At 48.6% G+C, this 14,609-nt stretch overlaps 1 protein-coding gene across 2 annotated transcripts in view; it reads left to right on the forward strand.

Annotated features, from left to right (window-relative positions):
• Window positions 1-14,609, forward strand: part of uex (metal transporter uex) — a 674,542-nt gene that overhangs the window by 459,799 nt on the left and 200,134 nt on the right. For both annotated transcript variants that reach the window (XR_006772789.2, XM_045741424.2), the window contains exon 9: window positions 9,716-9,862. Coding sequence is in view for 1 of the 2 variants with exons in the window: in XM_045741424.2 (XP_045597380.1) it covers window positions 9,716-9,862 (147 nt within the window). In the remaining variant the exon portion in view is untranslated. The remainder of the gene's footprint in view (window positions 1-9,715; window positions 9,863-14,609) is intronic.

Here is a 14,609-nt window from a genome sequence, read left to right on the forward strand (position 1 = left end):
TGTCTCCAAAGAATTCTCAAAGAATTACTCATTATTGCTATCTAAGATAATTAGACGAACCAAAACTAAATACTACGAAGATAAGTTTACCCAAATAAAGAGCAACATTAAAAAAACTTGGAGCACAATTTTGACAAATATTGGGATCGAAGAAGACTTTAAATAACAAACCAACACTCCTGTCCAATAACAATGGTCAGCTTTCAGCCTCTGATTCTGCTATTGAGTTCAATAGGTTCTTCTCTTCCATTGGGTCATCCCTTGCAAATGATATTCCATCTTCCAGTACTGACATCAAGGACTATCTTACAGGTAACTATCCACAGTCTCTGTACGTAAAGCCTATTAATTCCACTGACGTCAATGAGATAATCCTTTCCCTTAAAACCAAGTCTAGTGCCCTTGAGGAGATACCAACTTTAATTTACAAAAAAGCCTCCAGATCTTTTGCCCCTGCTAAAGATCTGCATTGCTCTTCAACAAGTCACTTGAACTCCAAACCTTTCCAGATATTCTAAAAAAAGCGAGAGTAACGCCTGTCCACAAATGTGGTGATCTCACGGATGTTAACAACTACAGACCTATATCAATCCTGCCAAACTTGTCAACAATTTTTGAAAAACTAATCTATAAGCAGCTTTACTCGTATCTAGCCAAACACAATATACTTAGCCCTTGCCAATATGGCTTCAGACCCAAAAAAAGCACTAACGATGCACTTATTAGTATGCTTAACTCGATTCATACAGCTCTTGATAAAAATGAGTTCCCTGTTGGGTTATTTGTGGACCTGCGTAAAGCTTTTGACACTGTCAACCACCAAAACCTTCTTCTTAAATTATATCATTATGGAGTCAGAGGACACTCCCTGCAATACCTCAGATCCTACCTTACTGACAGGCTCCAGTATGTTTCTGTGAATAATTCAATTTCTCCCACCCTACCCATCAACATTGGTGTTCCTTAGGGCAGCATACTTGGCCCTCTCCTCTTTCTCATCTACATTAATGACCTTCCAAATGCCTCCCAACACCTCAAACCAATTCTATTTGCTGACGACACAACCTTCATTTACTCCAGTCCTGACCCCCTTGCTCTAAATGCCACAGTAAATACTGAGCTAAATAAAGTCCATCTTTGGCTAACTGCCAACAAACTCGCCCTTAACATTGACAAAACTTTCTATATTCTGTTTGGCAATAAATCCTCTAATCAAATAAATCTCAAAATAAACAATACCCAAATTTGTAACAAATTAGATGGCAAATTCCTTGGCATTCTCATTGACCACAAGCTGAATTTCCAGGGACACATTCTAAATATATCAAAAAAAGTTTCAAAAACTGTTGGCATTCTTTCTAAGATCAGATATTATGTACCCCGCCCTGCCCTGGTGACTCTCTATTACTCCCTTATCTATCCATATCTCAACTATGGTATTTGTGCTTGGTGCTCTACTACCCAAAATCATTTACGTTCTCTAATTACTCAACACAAAGCTGCTATTAGGACAATATCCAACTCTGGCCCCAGACATCACTCGGTACCCCTACTCAAATCTCTGAATATGTTAGACATTAAGTCACTGCACATTCTCTTATGTTTATTATACATATATAAAACGCTAAACTGTAATGCCAATCCTGACCTCAAAAGCTTCATAGAAGGTTGTAACAGAACCCATGAGCACCACACCAGAAATAAATACAGTTTTGATATTCCTAGAGTACGACTCAATCAAACTAGAAATGCTCTACAAATCAAGGGACCCAGAATGTGGAATGACCTTCCCAATCATGTTAAAGACTGTACCTCTCTCAACCAGTTTAAGATAAAAACGAAGCTATACCTAATAAATTCCCTGTAACCTACCTTACCCCTCTATTGTCAACCAATGTCTGTTTTTTTTTAAAAAGCGCTGTTTGTCGACAGAATTGTATTTGTGCTGCTTTTTCAGCTATGTTTTCATTTCATGTTTTCATTTTACTCTTTATGCTCAATTAGTATTAAGCTTTAGTCATTTAAGTTTTTCATGCCCGAAACGCTTTGCATAATAGTGGCTTTAGGCATTGTATGTACTAGCTCTATCTATAAGTCCACCAATCTTTGTAAAAATTTCTTGGATGTATGTACCTTACCTAAATAAACATTTATTTATTTATTATTTATTTATAAACGCTCAGGACCCTGGGAATCCCCTAGGGGGCGCGTGGGTCCGATGGATGTTTCCCCGGAGTCCCCACTCGCTGTGTGCGAGTTTGAGGGTTCCTCGGTCCCCTTGTCTCAGGGTGACCCTCATTGTTTTTGCCTCTGCCACGCTGCTTGTTGGGTCGGTGATACTTTCGACCCTGAGTCCTGTGAGTGTTGCTGCTTGCTTGTGACTCAATTTACCCAATCCCCTGATGATTCTATTCGGGTACAGGCGGCGCGTGCGTTGCAGTCTAGGTTTCGTCTGTTGCAACGCGCTCGGTTGGTTGCTCACCCGGATGCCCCAGGGCTGCCCCGCTTTGCTTTTCGAGACCCGGACTTGGGGGTGGGGGTCGCTTCGATCCTGGTTCAGTCCGCACCTCCTCGTCCTTCCCCTTCTGTTCGTTCTGGTCCCCCCCCCCCCTGCTTCCTGCCCCGAAGCGTCTGAGGGTTTCGGTGTCTGAGCAGGGGTTACTTGATCTCGAGACTCGGGCAGCTTCGGGGGGTGCCCCTTCCGGGCACCCCTCGAATGCAGAGGCATTCGAGTCTTGTCTCCCGGCCGAAGCTTCAGGGTCTGACCAGTGGGCCCCCCTTCCTCCAGCTTTTCCGGCTGCTCCTTCCTTGTCTTGTGGGGTCGGGGCTTGGGGAGAGGACTCGGCCTCGGGTCCTGTGGTGAAGGACCTCGAGGCTGGGGAGGGGCTGACTTGGGGGCCTTGGGCCCCGCTGGACCCCGCCTGGGTTTTTCTTCCCTCTGAGCGGGGCTTATTGTTACAAGGAGTGGGGTTTTCTTTTCCCCCTTCTGCGTACGAGTTGGATTTGGTGTCGGCCCCTCCCCGGGTTCGTTTCCGTGTTCCCCCGGGTACGTCGGTTCCGTCCTTCCGGAGGTTTTCGGCTTATCGCATCCAACCTGGTGTGGTGCGAGCGGCCTTTGCAGCTTACCTCCTGCGTGACCCGGATTATGCCTCGGACATGGATCCGTCCACGTTCAGGTTTGGGACTTCGTTCCCTTTCTGGCTCCGTTACGAGGTTCCGGAGTCGTCCTGGCTAGCAGACTGCCCCTTGTTTGGTCTGGATTCCTGGCATTCCTTCTGTCGTTCCCGCACGCTGGAGTGGCGGGAAGCTTCCACGGTGCTCCAGGTTTTCCTGGGGGGCGAACTTGAGTACCTGAATGAGTGCTTGTTTGACCCTGCCCTTCCCCGCAATGTGGGCGTTATTGAGCTCTATGTGCAGGTTCCCTCCCTTTCGGCGGCGCTTGTTGCGGAGGACTTGCACGCCCGGGGCCTTTTGACTTCGGCCTTGTGGTTCTTTTCCCTCCTGGAGCTGTCCTCGGATTGGCTCGTGGAGGATGTGGGGACGCTTGGGTCCGTCCCGGGGTCTGGCACCTTGTCCTCGGCTGCGCGTTCGTCGGCTGTGCGTTCGTCGGCTGCCTTGTTGAAGCTGTTCATGCCGATTTTGCGGGATGCGGTTTCCCTGTTTTATGCTTCCCGTCTCGCGTGTCGGCAGGTGGTGCTGGGTTCCTCTTTGGAATCTGCTTGGGCTCTGGCTCTTAGGCGTTCTTTACCTTTTTGTCCTCTTCTATTTGAGGAGTCGGCCGTGGCGCAGTTTATTCAGGCTGCGTCGGCGGCTTGTCGTCCGATGTCGGACTTGTTGGTTTTCCGGGGGTCCCGGGGTGGGTCTTCCCGGAAAGGTCGTGCCAGGGCTCGGGGTTCCTCTTGTCGTGGTAGGCCTCTGGTGTCAGGTTCGGGTTTGGCTCCTCCTGTGGACCCTCCCTCGTCTGGTCGGCGCGGTGTTCGCGCTGTGTGGGGTTCTGGGTCTCGTAAGGGTCGCCGGCCCTTTCGCGGTTTGCCCCCTTGACGGGGCGATGGGGGGGCGGCTTGCACTGTTCGCCCGCGCCTGGTAACACGATTCGTGGGCCTTTCGGGTCGTGTCTCGCGGCCTGCGGTGGCGTTGGGTGGCCCCTCCCCCCTTTGGGGGGTCGGGGCTGGCAGGGCAGGTTTCTTCCCCTGCGCTTTGTCGCGTCGTCTTGGAGTGGGTACGCTTGGGCATCGTCGAAACGACGTCGTCCCTCAGATGGGTTTCCCGTCTGTTTCCGGTTCCGAAACGGGACTGCGCGGACCTGCGGTTCATTCTGGACTTGTCCTGTCTGAACCCCTGGGTTCATTGCCCCTACTTTCGGATGACTACGCTGTCTCAGGTTCGGCTCCTCTTGGAGCCGGGAGCTTGGATGGTGTCCCTGGACCTCCGGGACGCTTATTGGCATGTCCCGATTCATCCGCGGTTCAGGGACTGGCTCGGTTTTGTTGTGGGGCATCTGAGTTACCGCTTTCGTTGTCTCCCGTTCGGGTTGAACCTGGTACCTCGCGTGTTCACGCGCCTTACACGGGTTGTGGTGGCTCGTTTGCGTCTCCTAGGTGTTCGGGTGTTGGCCTACCTCGACGACTGGCTGGTTTGGGCTCCCAGCCAGTCAGCTTGCTTGCTAGCCAGGGATTTGGTTCTTTCCCAGCTCGCCGAGTTCAGGTTCTTGGTGAATTGGAGGAAGTCCCATCTGGTTCCCTCTCAGGTTCGGACTTGGCTGGGTCTCGTTTGGGACTCTTGAACCGCCTCCTTGTCTCTCCCTCCGGAGTCTCTCCTGCGGCTGCGGTCCCGCCTTCGTCTGTTTCTGGAGGGCCCTCGGGTCACCCGGCAGTTGCTCAAGGGGCTGTGCGGGAGCCTGAACTTCGCGATGGTGGTCTACCCGCCGGGTCGGGTTTGGCTTCGACGGCTGTTCTGGTTCCTTCGGGGTTCCCCCTTCCGCCTCTCTCGCGATCGCAGAGTTCGACCCCCGGGGGCCTTGCGTCGGTTGCTGCGTCACCGGCTTCCTCTTTGGGTTTTTCGGGGTTCAGTGCCTTGGCGCCTACCCGAGCCCTCGCTCGATGTGTACACGGATGCGTCGTCTCTCGGCTGGGGTTTTGTGACCAGTGCTCACCAGGCCGGCCAGGGGCGTTGGGATCCGTCCTTCCGTCGAGCTCACAGCACGGTGCGGGAGTTCGCGGCAGTGTGGTTTGCTCTGGGGAGGATTCGGGTGGCACGCGGATCGACGATTCGGCTCCATTCGGACTGCTCTCCAGTGGTTCATTGCCTGAACTGCGGGGGTTCGATGCGGTCCTTGTCTCTTTGGGGTTGGTCGCTTCGGGTGACTTGTCTGCTGAGTTCTCGGGGTTTGGCTCTCCTGGCGGTTCACGTATGGGGTGTGTCCAACGTCTTGGCCGACGCCCTGTCTCGCTTCATTCCCCTCTCCACGAAGTGGACGGTCGACGACGAGTCCTTCCGTTGGCTTTGCCAGACATTCGGGCGCCCCAAAGTGAACCTCTTCGCGTCGGCGTGGTCGCGGCGTCTTCCCATTTATGCGGCGCCCTTCCCCAATCGCGAGGCCGTCGGGGTCGATGCCTTTCGGCTAGACTGGTCGAGGTGGGGGTTCCTGTACCTCTTTCCCCCGGTTCGGCTGTTGCTCCAGGTCCTGACTCGCTTAGAGACTTACCAGGGGAGAGTTGTCCTTCTGGCCCCTTGGTGGCCGGCCCAGCCTTGGTTTCAGGCGCTGGTTGCTCGGTGTCCGAACCCGAGGGTTTTCCCGCGGCTCCGCCTCTTTCAGCAGATCGGGCCGGTACGTCACGTGGCTGGTTCGATCTTCTCCTCGAGTCTTCTCGTATGGTTTTTTTGACTCGAGTCTATCATCATCTCTATGGTGATCAGGTGGCCTCCTTGTTGGTGTCCCACCTGAGGGCTTCTTCTCGGCGGCAGTATGAAGTTTCCTGGCGGTCCTTCCGTTTCTTTTTGCGTCTTCGTCGTGTTAGTTCCTCAAGATAGTTCCTTGTCTGTTCGGGTGGTCTTGTCCTTCCTCTTGTGGTTGTTTCAGGACCGTCATCTTATGCCTAACACTGTCGCTTCGTATCATGCGTCGCTGGCGGAGCCGCTTCAGCTTACTTTCGGTATCGATGTTACGTCTGCGCCGTTTCGCAAGCTGTCTCGTGCATTGTTTCACCTCCGGCCTGCTCATGCGTCGCCTGAGCTGTCCTGGTCTTTGGACAGAGTGCTTGCTTTCCTTTCGTCTCCTCATTTCGTTGTGGCCCCTTCGGTCCAGGATTGTTTTTCCAAGGCACTTTTCTTGTTGGCTTTGGCCTCTAGGGGTCGGATAGGGGAGCTTCATGCTCTCCTCCGGCGCTGGGGTTTCTGCTCTTTTGGTCGTGGTGATTGTTTTGTTCGTTTGCAGCCGTCTCCTTCTTTTCTGGCGAAGAATGAGACTGCTGCGTTCCGGAGGGGTCCATGGGTGGTTGATGCTTGGTTGGTCAGGCCGGGGGTGCATCATGTTTTGTGTCCGGTTGCGGCGCTTCGCCGTTATTTGCGCGCCACAGCTTCTGTGTCCGGGGACGCGCTGTGGGTTGATCCGGTTTCCCTTCTTCCCTATTCGCGGGTTCGGGTCTCTCAGGTCGTCCGCAGGGTTATTAAGTCCAGCCAGCCTGCGGTCTATCCCCGTGCCCATGACGTTCGTAAGTTCGCGGCTCTTGCTGCCGTCTTTGGGAATATGTCTTGGTCTGATTTTCGGGCGCGGGGATTTTGGCGGTCGAACAGGGTCCTGGCTGCTCGTTACCTTGTGAATGTCCCTGAGCCTCATCGGGCCTGTGTTGCTTTGGGTCGGCGGTTGCAGCCAGTTGTCTCGGCTTCGAGTTGAGGAGTGAGCGACGACCGCCTCCCGGGTAAGTCCCTCTTTTTTTCTGTCTGTGGGTAGTTAGCTCCGGGGAGCCGACGGGGCTCCCCCCAGAAAACCAGCGTTGAATGTAATGAAACGCCATTTTCTGGGTGAGTCCCGGAGGCTCCCCGGCATCCCTCCCTCCCTCCGGTTGGCGGTTTTTCGCGTTTTTGACATCCAGCCTCAAGAACTGAGGTGTGGGTAGCTGGCGCGGGAGGTTTGGGGCTCCCCCTTCCCCCTCCCGGGGAGGGGGGGAGCTGCGCAGACAGCGGTGCGGAGGTGTGTGACGTCACACTAGTTTGCTTGTTTTCGGTTGGGGAGTTCTATCCACTAGTTCGGTTTTTGGTAGCAATTTTAACCAGAATTGGGGTTTGTTTTGAGGCGCTTACCTTTCTGGGTGCCTGTTCCAGTCGATGGCAGACATAGAATGCTTCCAACCACACGGGGGCTTCTATAGGCCATTGCTCCCCTTGCCTCTCTGAGGGGGCCCGGTTCTGGCCGTGGTCCCCGGTAGGCCTAAGAACTCCATACACATGACTGATGCCAAAGTCTGATATTAGCATATCAGCCTGGGATAGCTCTGGGAAGCCTCCGGGACTCACCCAGAAAATGGCGTTTCATTACATTCAACGCTGGTTTTTTGCACTGGTAGGGGGTGGGGGTACTACATAGCTAGCTTTCACCTATAACAGTGGCCGACTCTGTTCCCTCTGGGTACGCTGTCCTCTTGTGAGGTTTTTTTCTTTTTCTTTTTGCCTGCTGGGAAGGGGGTGGGGGGATTCTGCCTTGGTGTCCCTCCCCCTTTATATTAGGGTTGTTTGTGTTTGGTGGTACCCCCTGCTTCGCCCTCGTGAGTGGACACTTCCCGAGGGTTCAGCATTAGCAGTGTTGGTTGGTAGCTTGGGTGCCGGTTAGCAGTACCCTGCTTGGGATTACCCTTAGCAGACCCAGTGTAGGGGACCCTGGGAAACCCCGCGGGGTGCTCTGGTCCAATGGATGTGATCCCTGAGTCTCCTCTCGCTTTTTGCGAATTTGAAGGTTGCTCTGTCCCCTTGTCTCCGGGCGACGCTCATTGTTTTTACCTCTGTCATGCTGCATGTTGGGTCGGCGACACATTCGACCCCGAGTCCTGCGAGCTTTGTTGCTTGTATGTGACTCAGTTCACCCAATCTGATGATACTATTAGGGTGCAGGCTGCTCGTGCATTCCAGGATAGGTTTAGGTTGCTGCAGCCCATTAGGTTGTTTGCTTCTCAAACAAGACATTTGAGGCATTTGAGTCGGTTCCTCCAACCGTAGTTCCAGGGGTCTGACCACTGGGCCCATCCTCTTCCTGCGATTCCGGCTGCCCTGTCTTTTTCTTGTGAGGCCGCAGCTATGGAGGATGACTCGGCCCCGGAGCCTGACATGGAGGGTCACGGGGTCCTGATCAGAGACTGGGCCAATGGGACATTGATCCATGGAATCACCACAAGGTAACCTCAAGGCAGGTTAAGACTGAACTGACCATGACGTTTACACTGCCTGTCGTTCATGGCATTCTTTCAGCTATAGACTGTAACAGCTACACCAACAGCCAGTGCTGCATTAGCCACTGCAAAACAGTATCATCACAATCCTATTACAGTACTTAGGAATGTTCAGTATACAGCATTACTGTTACTATTAACACCAATCTTCTCCCATTTACATAAAACTCCATGATCTTTTGCTTTATAATGGTGGAACCGGCAGTAGTACCAATGATATAATCCTTTGTCAGCTGCTTGCCTCCCAGCCACTATCGCATTTCCTCCTCAGGAAATCTCTTTACCAAGGACTCGGCTTTCCTGTCCTTAGTAAAGAAGTCCCATTTACCCTTGTTTAATGCAGCCAAACTAGACAACATGGTTTTAATTTGTAAATAATAATAATAGCCATATAAAAGCCAGTGAAAATGTTTGAGTAATGAGGTCAGACTGCACTTGGACACAAAGAAATCACATTGTTAGTATGTGTTTTTCAAAATGGGTTTGGATGTCAAACATTTTCACACTTGTTCATTTTATAGTACAGTAAAAGAAAACATCTATAAAATATAAATGCATTATTTTAAATAATATTTATGAATAAAGCGGGTTATGAATAAGCACAATTTGGGAAAATGATTGGATGAAAATTATTTTACATAATGAACTGACGATACCGATTTGATAACATCCCATTTCTAGAATCTAGATTTTATATTTGTGATACATCTGAATTTTGGAGGAAATAGTTGGTGGGATGGTTTGGTTCATTGATTACAAAAATGCATTACATGTAAAGTCCAGGTTTTTGAGAGTGGATTGTAAATGGCTATCAGAAAGGATAGGAATTAACAGAACTTTGCCGTAGGGTATTGAAGTCATGTGTGCTAGGCAAAAGGTTTGCTTTGTATGGAACTAGTTATATAAATTAGAAACTGAGGTCATTAAAGATGAGCTATTGTATATTGGTGCATGTATAAAGGGTAACCTATATTGTTACTGGAATGGAAAATATTTAATAGGACTGACTGAGAGAACATGTTTGATAAAAGTGACTAATGAAGGAACTGGTAAGTTTTGGTTTTCTTGAAATTGCATGTTAAAAGGGGTTGTGATTTATAGGATTTGAGAATGCATATTTAAATTGCTCTAAAAAAATTAGCAAATTAAATTTAATACAATATCAGTTAAATTAATAAGATTTAATATACTGTACTTGTTTAGTGGTAATTACTAATGAAAATGACATCAGGATATGCTAATTTGATGTGGTTGACCTTTATTTTTTTCCTTCATAGGTGCAAAGGGTCATATGGCTTTTGTTCATCAAGTTAACAATGAGGGTGACTGCGATCCATTTTATGAGGTATTGGGCCTTGTTACTCTAGAAGATGTCATAGAGGAGCTAATTCAAGAGGAAATTGTGGATGAAACTGATGTATTCAGTAAGTTGTAGACGTTGTTTTCTCAATTATTAAATACTAAAACAGAATAGGAACTACAATTTTTAATTTAGATTTTTAAATATTTTGTATTTAAACTCAATGAATTTCATGTTTGGTCATTTCTGTTAATGTCATACTAAATAGGGTTTATGGAAGGAGCCCCTTGCTGGCTCCCTGCTACTGGGTTACATCAATCACAGGAGTTATGTTTGTGTTACCAGAGACCAGAGCCAGAACCTGGTTTCCCTTACAGATGTGCAGAAAGCAGGGAATGATTATCACCACCTTCACCATGAAAGCTTCCAGAAAGTTGGCAAAACTTCACAGACAACAAGGAAGGTTCATAGGAAAAGTAGCATCGATACAGCCAAATGGCTCTGCGAAGTATTTGATCAAAACAAATGGTTCACTCTAAACTAGCTTGAACTCCTTTAGTACTGTAATAATGACCACCAAAACATGGCCCAGAACCCCCAGCTCATAGCTGGCTACAAGGTCAGTCCTTGGTACCTCTGCCATACTGTCTGTTAGGTCGGTGACACCTTTGACCAGGAGTCCTGTAACATATGTGCATGTTGGGTCTTCCATATTATGACCCAGCTTCACATCAAGAATCTTACCAAGATTCAACCTTACGGGCTTGTTTTTCCCATACTCACGGTTCGTAGCATGGTACTCCTTCGGATGTCCCAGAATTGGCTTCTGTGATGTTTAAGGACACAGATTTTGGAGGTGTTGGTGAACCTCCTGAGGTACATCAGCACCTCTTCCTTCCCCTGCAAGCATAGTTCACCTTGTTTCTGGTCTCCCCTCCCCTTTCCTTCCCCTGGTTCCAACTCGGAAGCATCCAAGGGTTTCAAGAGTTGGGGCAGGGCTTGGCTCGGGGTGTAGGTCAGCCATCTCCGGGGTATAGCCCCAGCCATCCAATTCAATAGCGGAGGCAGTTGAGTGATTCCTTCCTGCTGGGGACACAAAGCCTTTGCTTTTCGCAACCACTCACCTGCTCTAGTCGTCGTCCTTAGAATGATGCCTTTCTGTCCCAGGCACTGGTTATGGAATACAGATCTGCCTTAGCACCATCATGCTGGCTTTAGGGGGCTGGGAGGGAGCCTAAGAGGAGGGTCTGTGGGTGCCCCTTCAACTCTTTTACTTTGGTTCCTTTGGCCGAGAGTATTTTGGCTCCAGGTGGAAAAATTTTCATATTCCCTTTTGATGTATGAGCTAGATTACTTGGTTGCTTTCCTGAGGGTTCAGTTCCATGAGCCATTCAATGTTTTGGACTAATCTCATTTCTTAGGTTCTCATCGTTCTGCCTTGCGCCATCTGTGGCATGTATGGACCTGTTTCTATACTTCTTGCGGGATTCAGACTTCACTTCTTTGTCGATGGACCCGGCCTCATTTGAGTACGGGTCTACCTCGGCTTATTGGCTACAGTATGAGGGTCCTGGATTCATCCTGGCTGGCTGATAACCCCCTCTTTTCCTTGGGGGTTTGGATATGGGTTTTGTCGTACATGAATGCTTAATTGAGGGAAGTGAACATATTCTTACAGGTGTTCTTAGGGAGCACTCCTTATTCTCCTCTCAAATACTGCCTGTTTGCTCTTGCACTCTTCAGGAATGTTGGCAAGTGGCAGCTTCATATGAAACTGGCTTTGTATTCTGGAGCCCTATTGCAGATGACCTAGAGTTCTGGATGATAGGATGTATCATCTTTGTGGTCAAGTTCACAGAGTTTTACCATTAAAATGTTATTTCACCATAGCTAAAGTCACCCTAAGTAAGTGTGGGAGTCCACTGATTTACACCACATGAATGATCTTGTATGAATGATAATAATAAAAAAAATAATGAGAAAATCTATGGAAGCTGGGATGAGGATTGAAACTTGTGTTGGGTATTCCCAGACAGACGTTCTAGATGACTAGACAACTACAGGGTACTCCGTTCTAGATGATCACTGGGAACCACAAGCTAGAACCTGGCTCCCTCAGAGAGGCGCAGGGAGCAATGGCCTAAAAAAACTCCACTCTTTGAGAGTATATTTATATCTGCCATCAACCAGGGTAAGCTAGGAACCCAAAAAGGTAGGCATCCCAAAACAAATCCTAACTGGTAGAAAATTTCAACCTCAAGACTGAACCGAGCCCAAGAACACCCCCCCTCCCCAAGAAGAAAATGCAACAACTAAAATGTTATGAAACTGACCTCCCCCTCCCCTCCCCCGGGAGGGAGAGAGGGAAGCCTTGTTCACCCGACCCGGGTGCTCCCCCACCAGTTCGTCGACTGAACCCGACTGGGGCTGACGTTACTTCTGGCCTCAATCTTCTGTCAGAATTTTTCCTCTGTGGTTGTGCCTGCTGTGTGGGTGGTGTGGTGGCCAGGAGAAAGCTGTACTTCAGGCTGCATGCACTTAGGGTTCTCTTCCCTAGGCTCCCTGTAAATACTTTCCTTGAGTCTCAGGGTTATCTTCCCTATGCTTTTGGCTGTCACCTGGCATTGACCTCGCCATTTGGGTCAGCAGGGATCTTGGTACTTTCATTTGGCCCTGGGTAGGGAGTGGTTGGTGTTTGTTGCTGGTTGGGGTGCACGATGCTGCACAGCTCGCATACCTAATGGCAGCCGTGTTTCTCTCCAGCCTCCTGTTGTTGTGGTGCACTTTTGGGTTTTTTGTTTCATTTCTTTTCAAGTTCTTTTCTGCCTGGTGGAGGACTGCCTGGCTTCTGATTAGGTATGCCTAGATTCCTTTAGGTGGTCCTCCTCTGAGCCCTCCCTTAGATTGGACCCTTCACAGGGGTCAGCTTGCCTGGTAATTGATGGGGTTTAGCCGGTTTTGCAGCACCAGTGCCTGGGCTTCCCGTAGGGATACATCACCCTTCAGGCCCTGGAAACCCCTATCAGGGCTTGGGTTACTATGAATATGTCTTCAGTCCCACCTGCCTCACCTTATGCGAGTTTGATGGTTGTTTGTTGCCCTTGTATCAGGGTGATGATCATCTGTTTTGCCTCCATCATGCTGCTTGTTGGGTCGCTGACACCTTCGACCCGGAGTCATGCGAAACTTGTTCCCCGCTCGTTCTCCATTTTACCCATTCTTCTTCGGAAGATCTTAGGGGTCAAGCGGCTGTCACATTGCATAGTAGGTTTTTGTTGTTTCAACACACTTAGTTGGTCATCTGCTCGAGTGCCCCGGGGCTGCTTCGTTTTGGTTTTAGGACCCGGACTTGGGGGGGCATTGGTTGTTTTGACCTTGGTTCCATCCGTGCCCTTGAGTCCTTTCCCGGTTGGCATGGTTCGCCCTGTTCTTTTTGCCCTGCTGCCGGCTCCCAAACGTCTGAAGGTTTTAGTCAGGGCAGGGTTTGTTATCAGGTTCTGGCGTCTTCCTGGCTGGCATGGCAGTTTATGTCATACCCGCACGCTGGAATGGGGGGAGGTAATAGTGTGTTGCAAGTTTACTTGGGGGGGGGGGGGGGGAGGGACGATTTTCAGCACCTCAATGTGTGCCTTTACACCTTCGTGAGTTTGGCTTGTTCCAGTTGCATGCTTAGGTCCCCCTTCCTTTCGGCTGCCTTGGTTGCTAAAGATCTTTGCGCTCGCGGGCATCTGGAATCGATCTTGTGCTTTTTTTTCCCTTCTTGAGTTGTCCTCGGACAGGCAGGTGGAGGATGTGGAGGCGCTGAGTGCTATGCCATCATCTTGGGCATTGGCTTTGGCTGTTTGGGTGTTGGCAGCATTGCTGAAACTGTTTACGCCAATCCTCCGGGAGGCGGTGTGTGTTTTCTGTGGGGAGCCCCGGATGCTCCCTGGAGCTTATCGGGCTAATGTATGTTATATTAGACTGGGACAAGGGCCCCCCTCCCCTCCCCGAGAGGAGGAGGGGGGGCCTCGGACCTCACCGGCCAGCGGTATAGCACTCCAGTTCGTAAACTACTGTCAACCGGGACAGACGCTTCTCTGGCCTCGGTTTCCTAGGCGGTGTTTGCCTTTGTGGCGCTCACTGCTGTGATTTTGTGTTGTGCAGGGGGCCAGTTATTCCTTATCAGTATCTGGGCTGCATGTGCTTAGGAGCTTCCTTCCCTAAGCGCTCTGTGAGTATTGCCCCTGTGTGACAGGGTTATCTTCTCTGGGCCATTCGGGAACTATTCCCGAAGAGGTTCTTGCTGCTCGGCATTTGCCTCGCTCTTGGGGCCAGCTGGGACTTGGGGCCAGCTTTGGCATCTGTGCGATATATATATATACTGTATATATATATATATATATATATATATATATATATATATATATATATATATATATATATATATATATATATATATATATATATATATATATATATATATATATATATATATATATATATATATATATATATATATATATTTATATATTTATATATATATATATATATATATATTTATATATATATATATTTATATATTTATATATATATATATATATATATATATATATATATATATATATTTATATATATATATATTTATATATTTATATATATATATATATATATATATATATATTTATATATATATATATATATATATATATATATATATATATATATATATATATATATATACATATATATATATATATATACATATATATATATATATATATGTCGTACCTAATAGCCAGAACGCACTTCTTTGCCTACTATTCAAGGCCCGATTTGCCTAATAAGCCAAGTTTTCATGAATTAATGTTTTTTCGTCTACCTAACCTACC

The sequence above is a fragment of the Procambarus clarkii genome, chromosome 19 (genome assembly GCF_040958095.1).
Source record: "Procambarus clarkii isolate CNS0578487 chromosome 19, FALCON_Pclarkii_2.0, whole genome shotgun sequence".
NCBI classification, from domain to species: domain Eukaryota; kingdom Metazoa; phylum Arthropoda; class Malacostraca; order Decapoda; family Cambaridae; genus Procambarus; species Procambarus clarkii.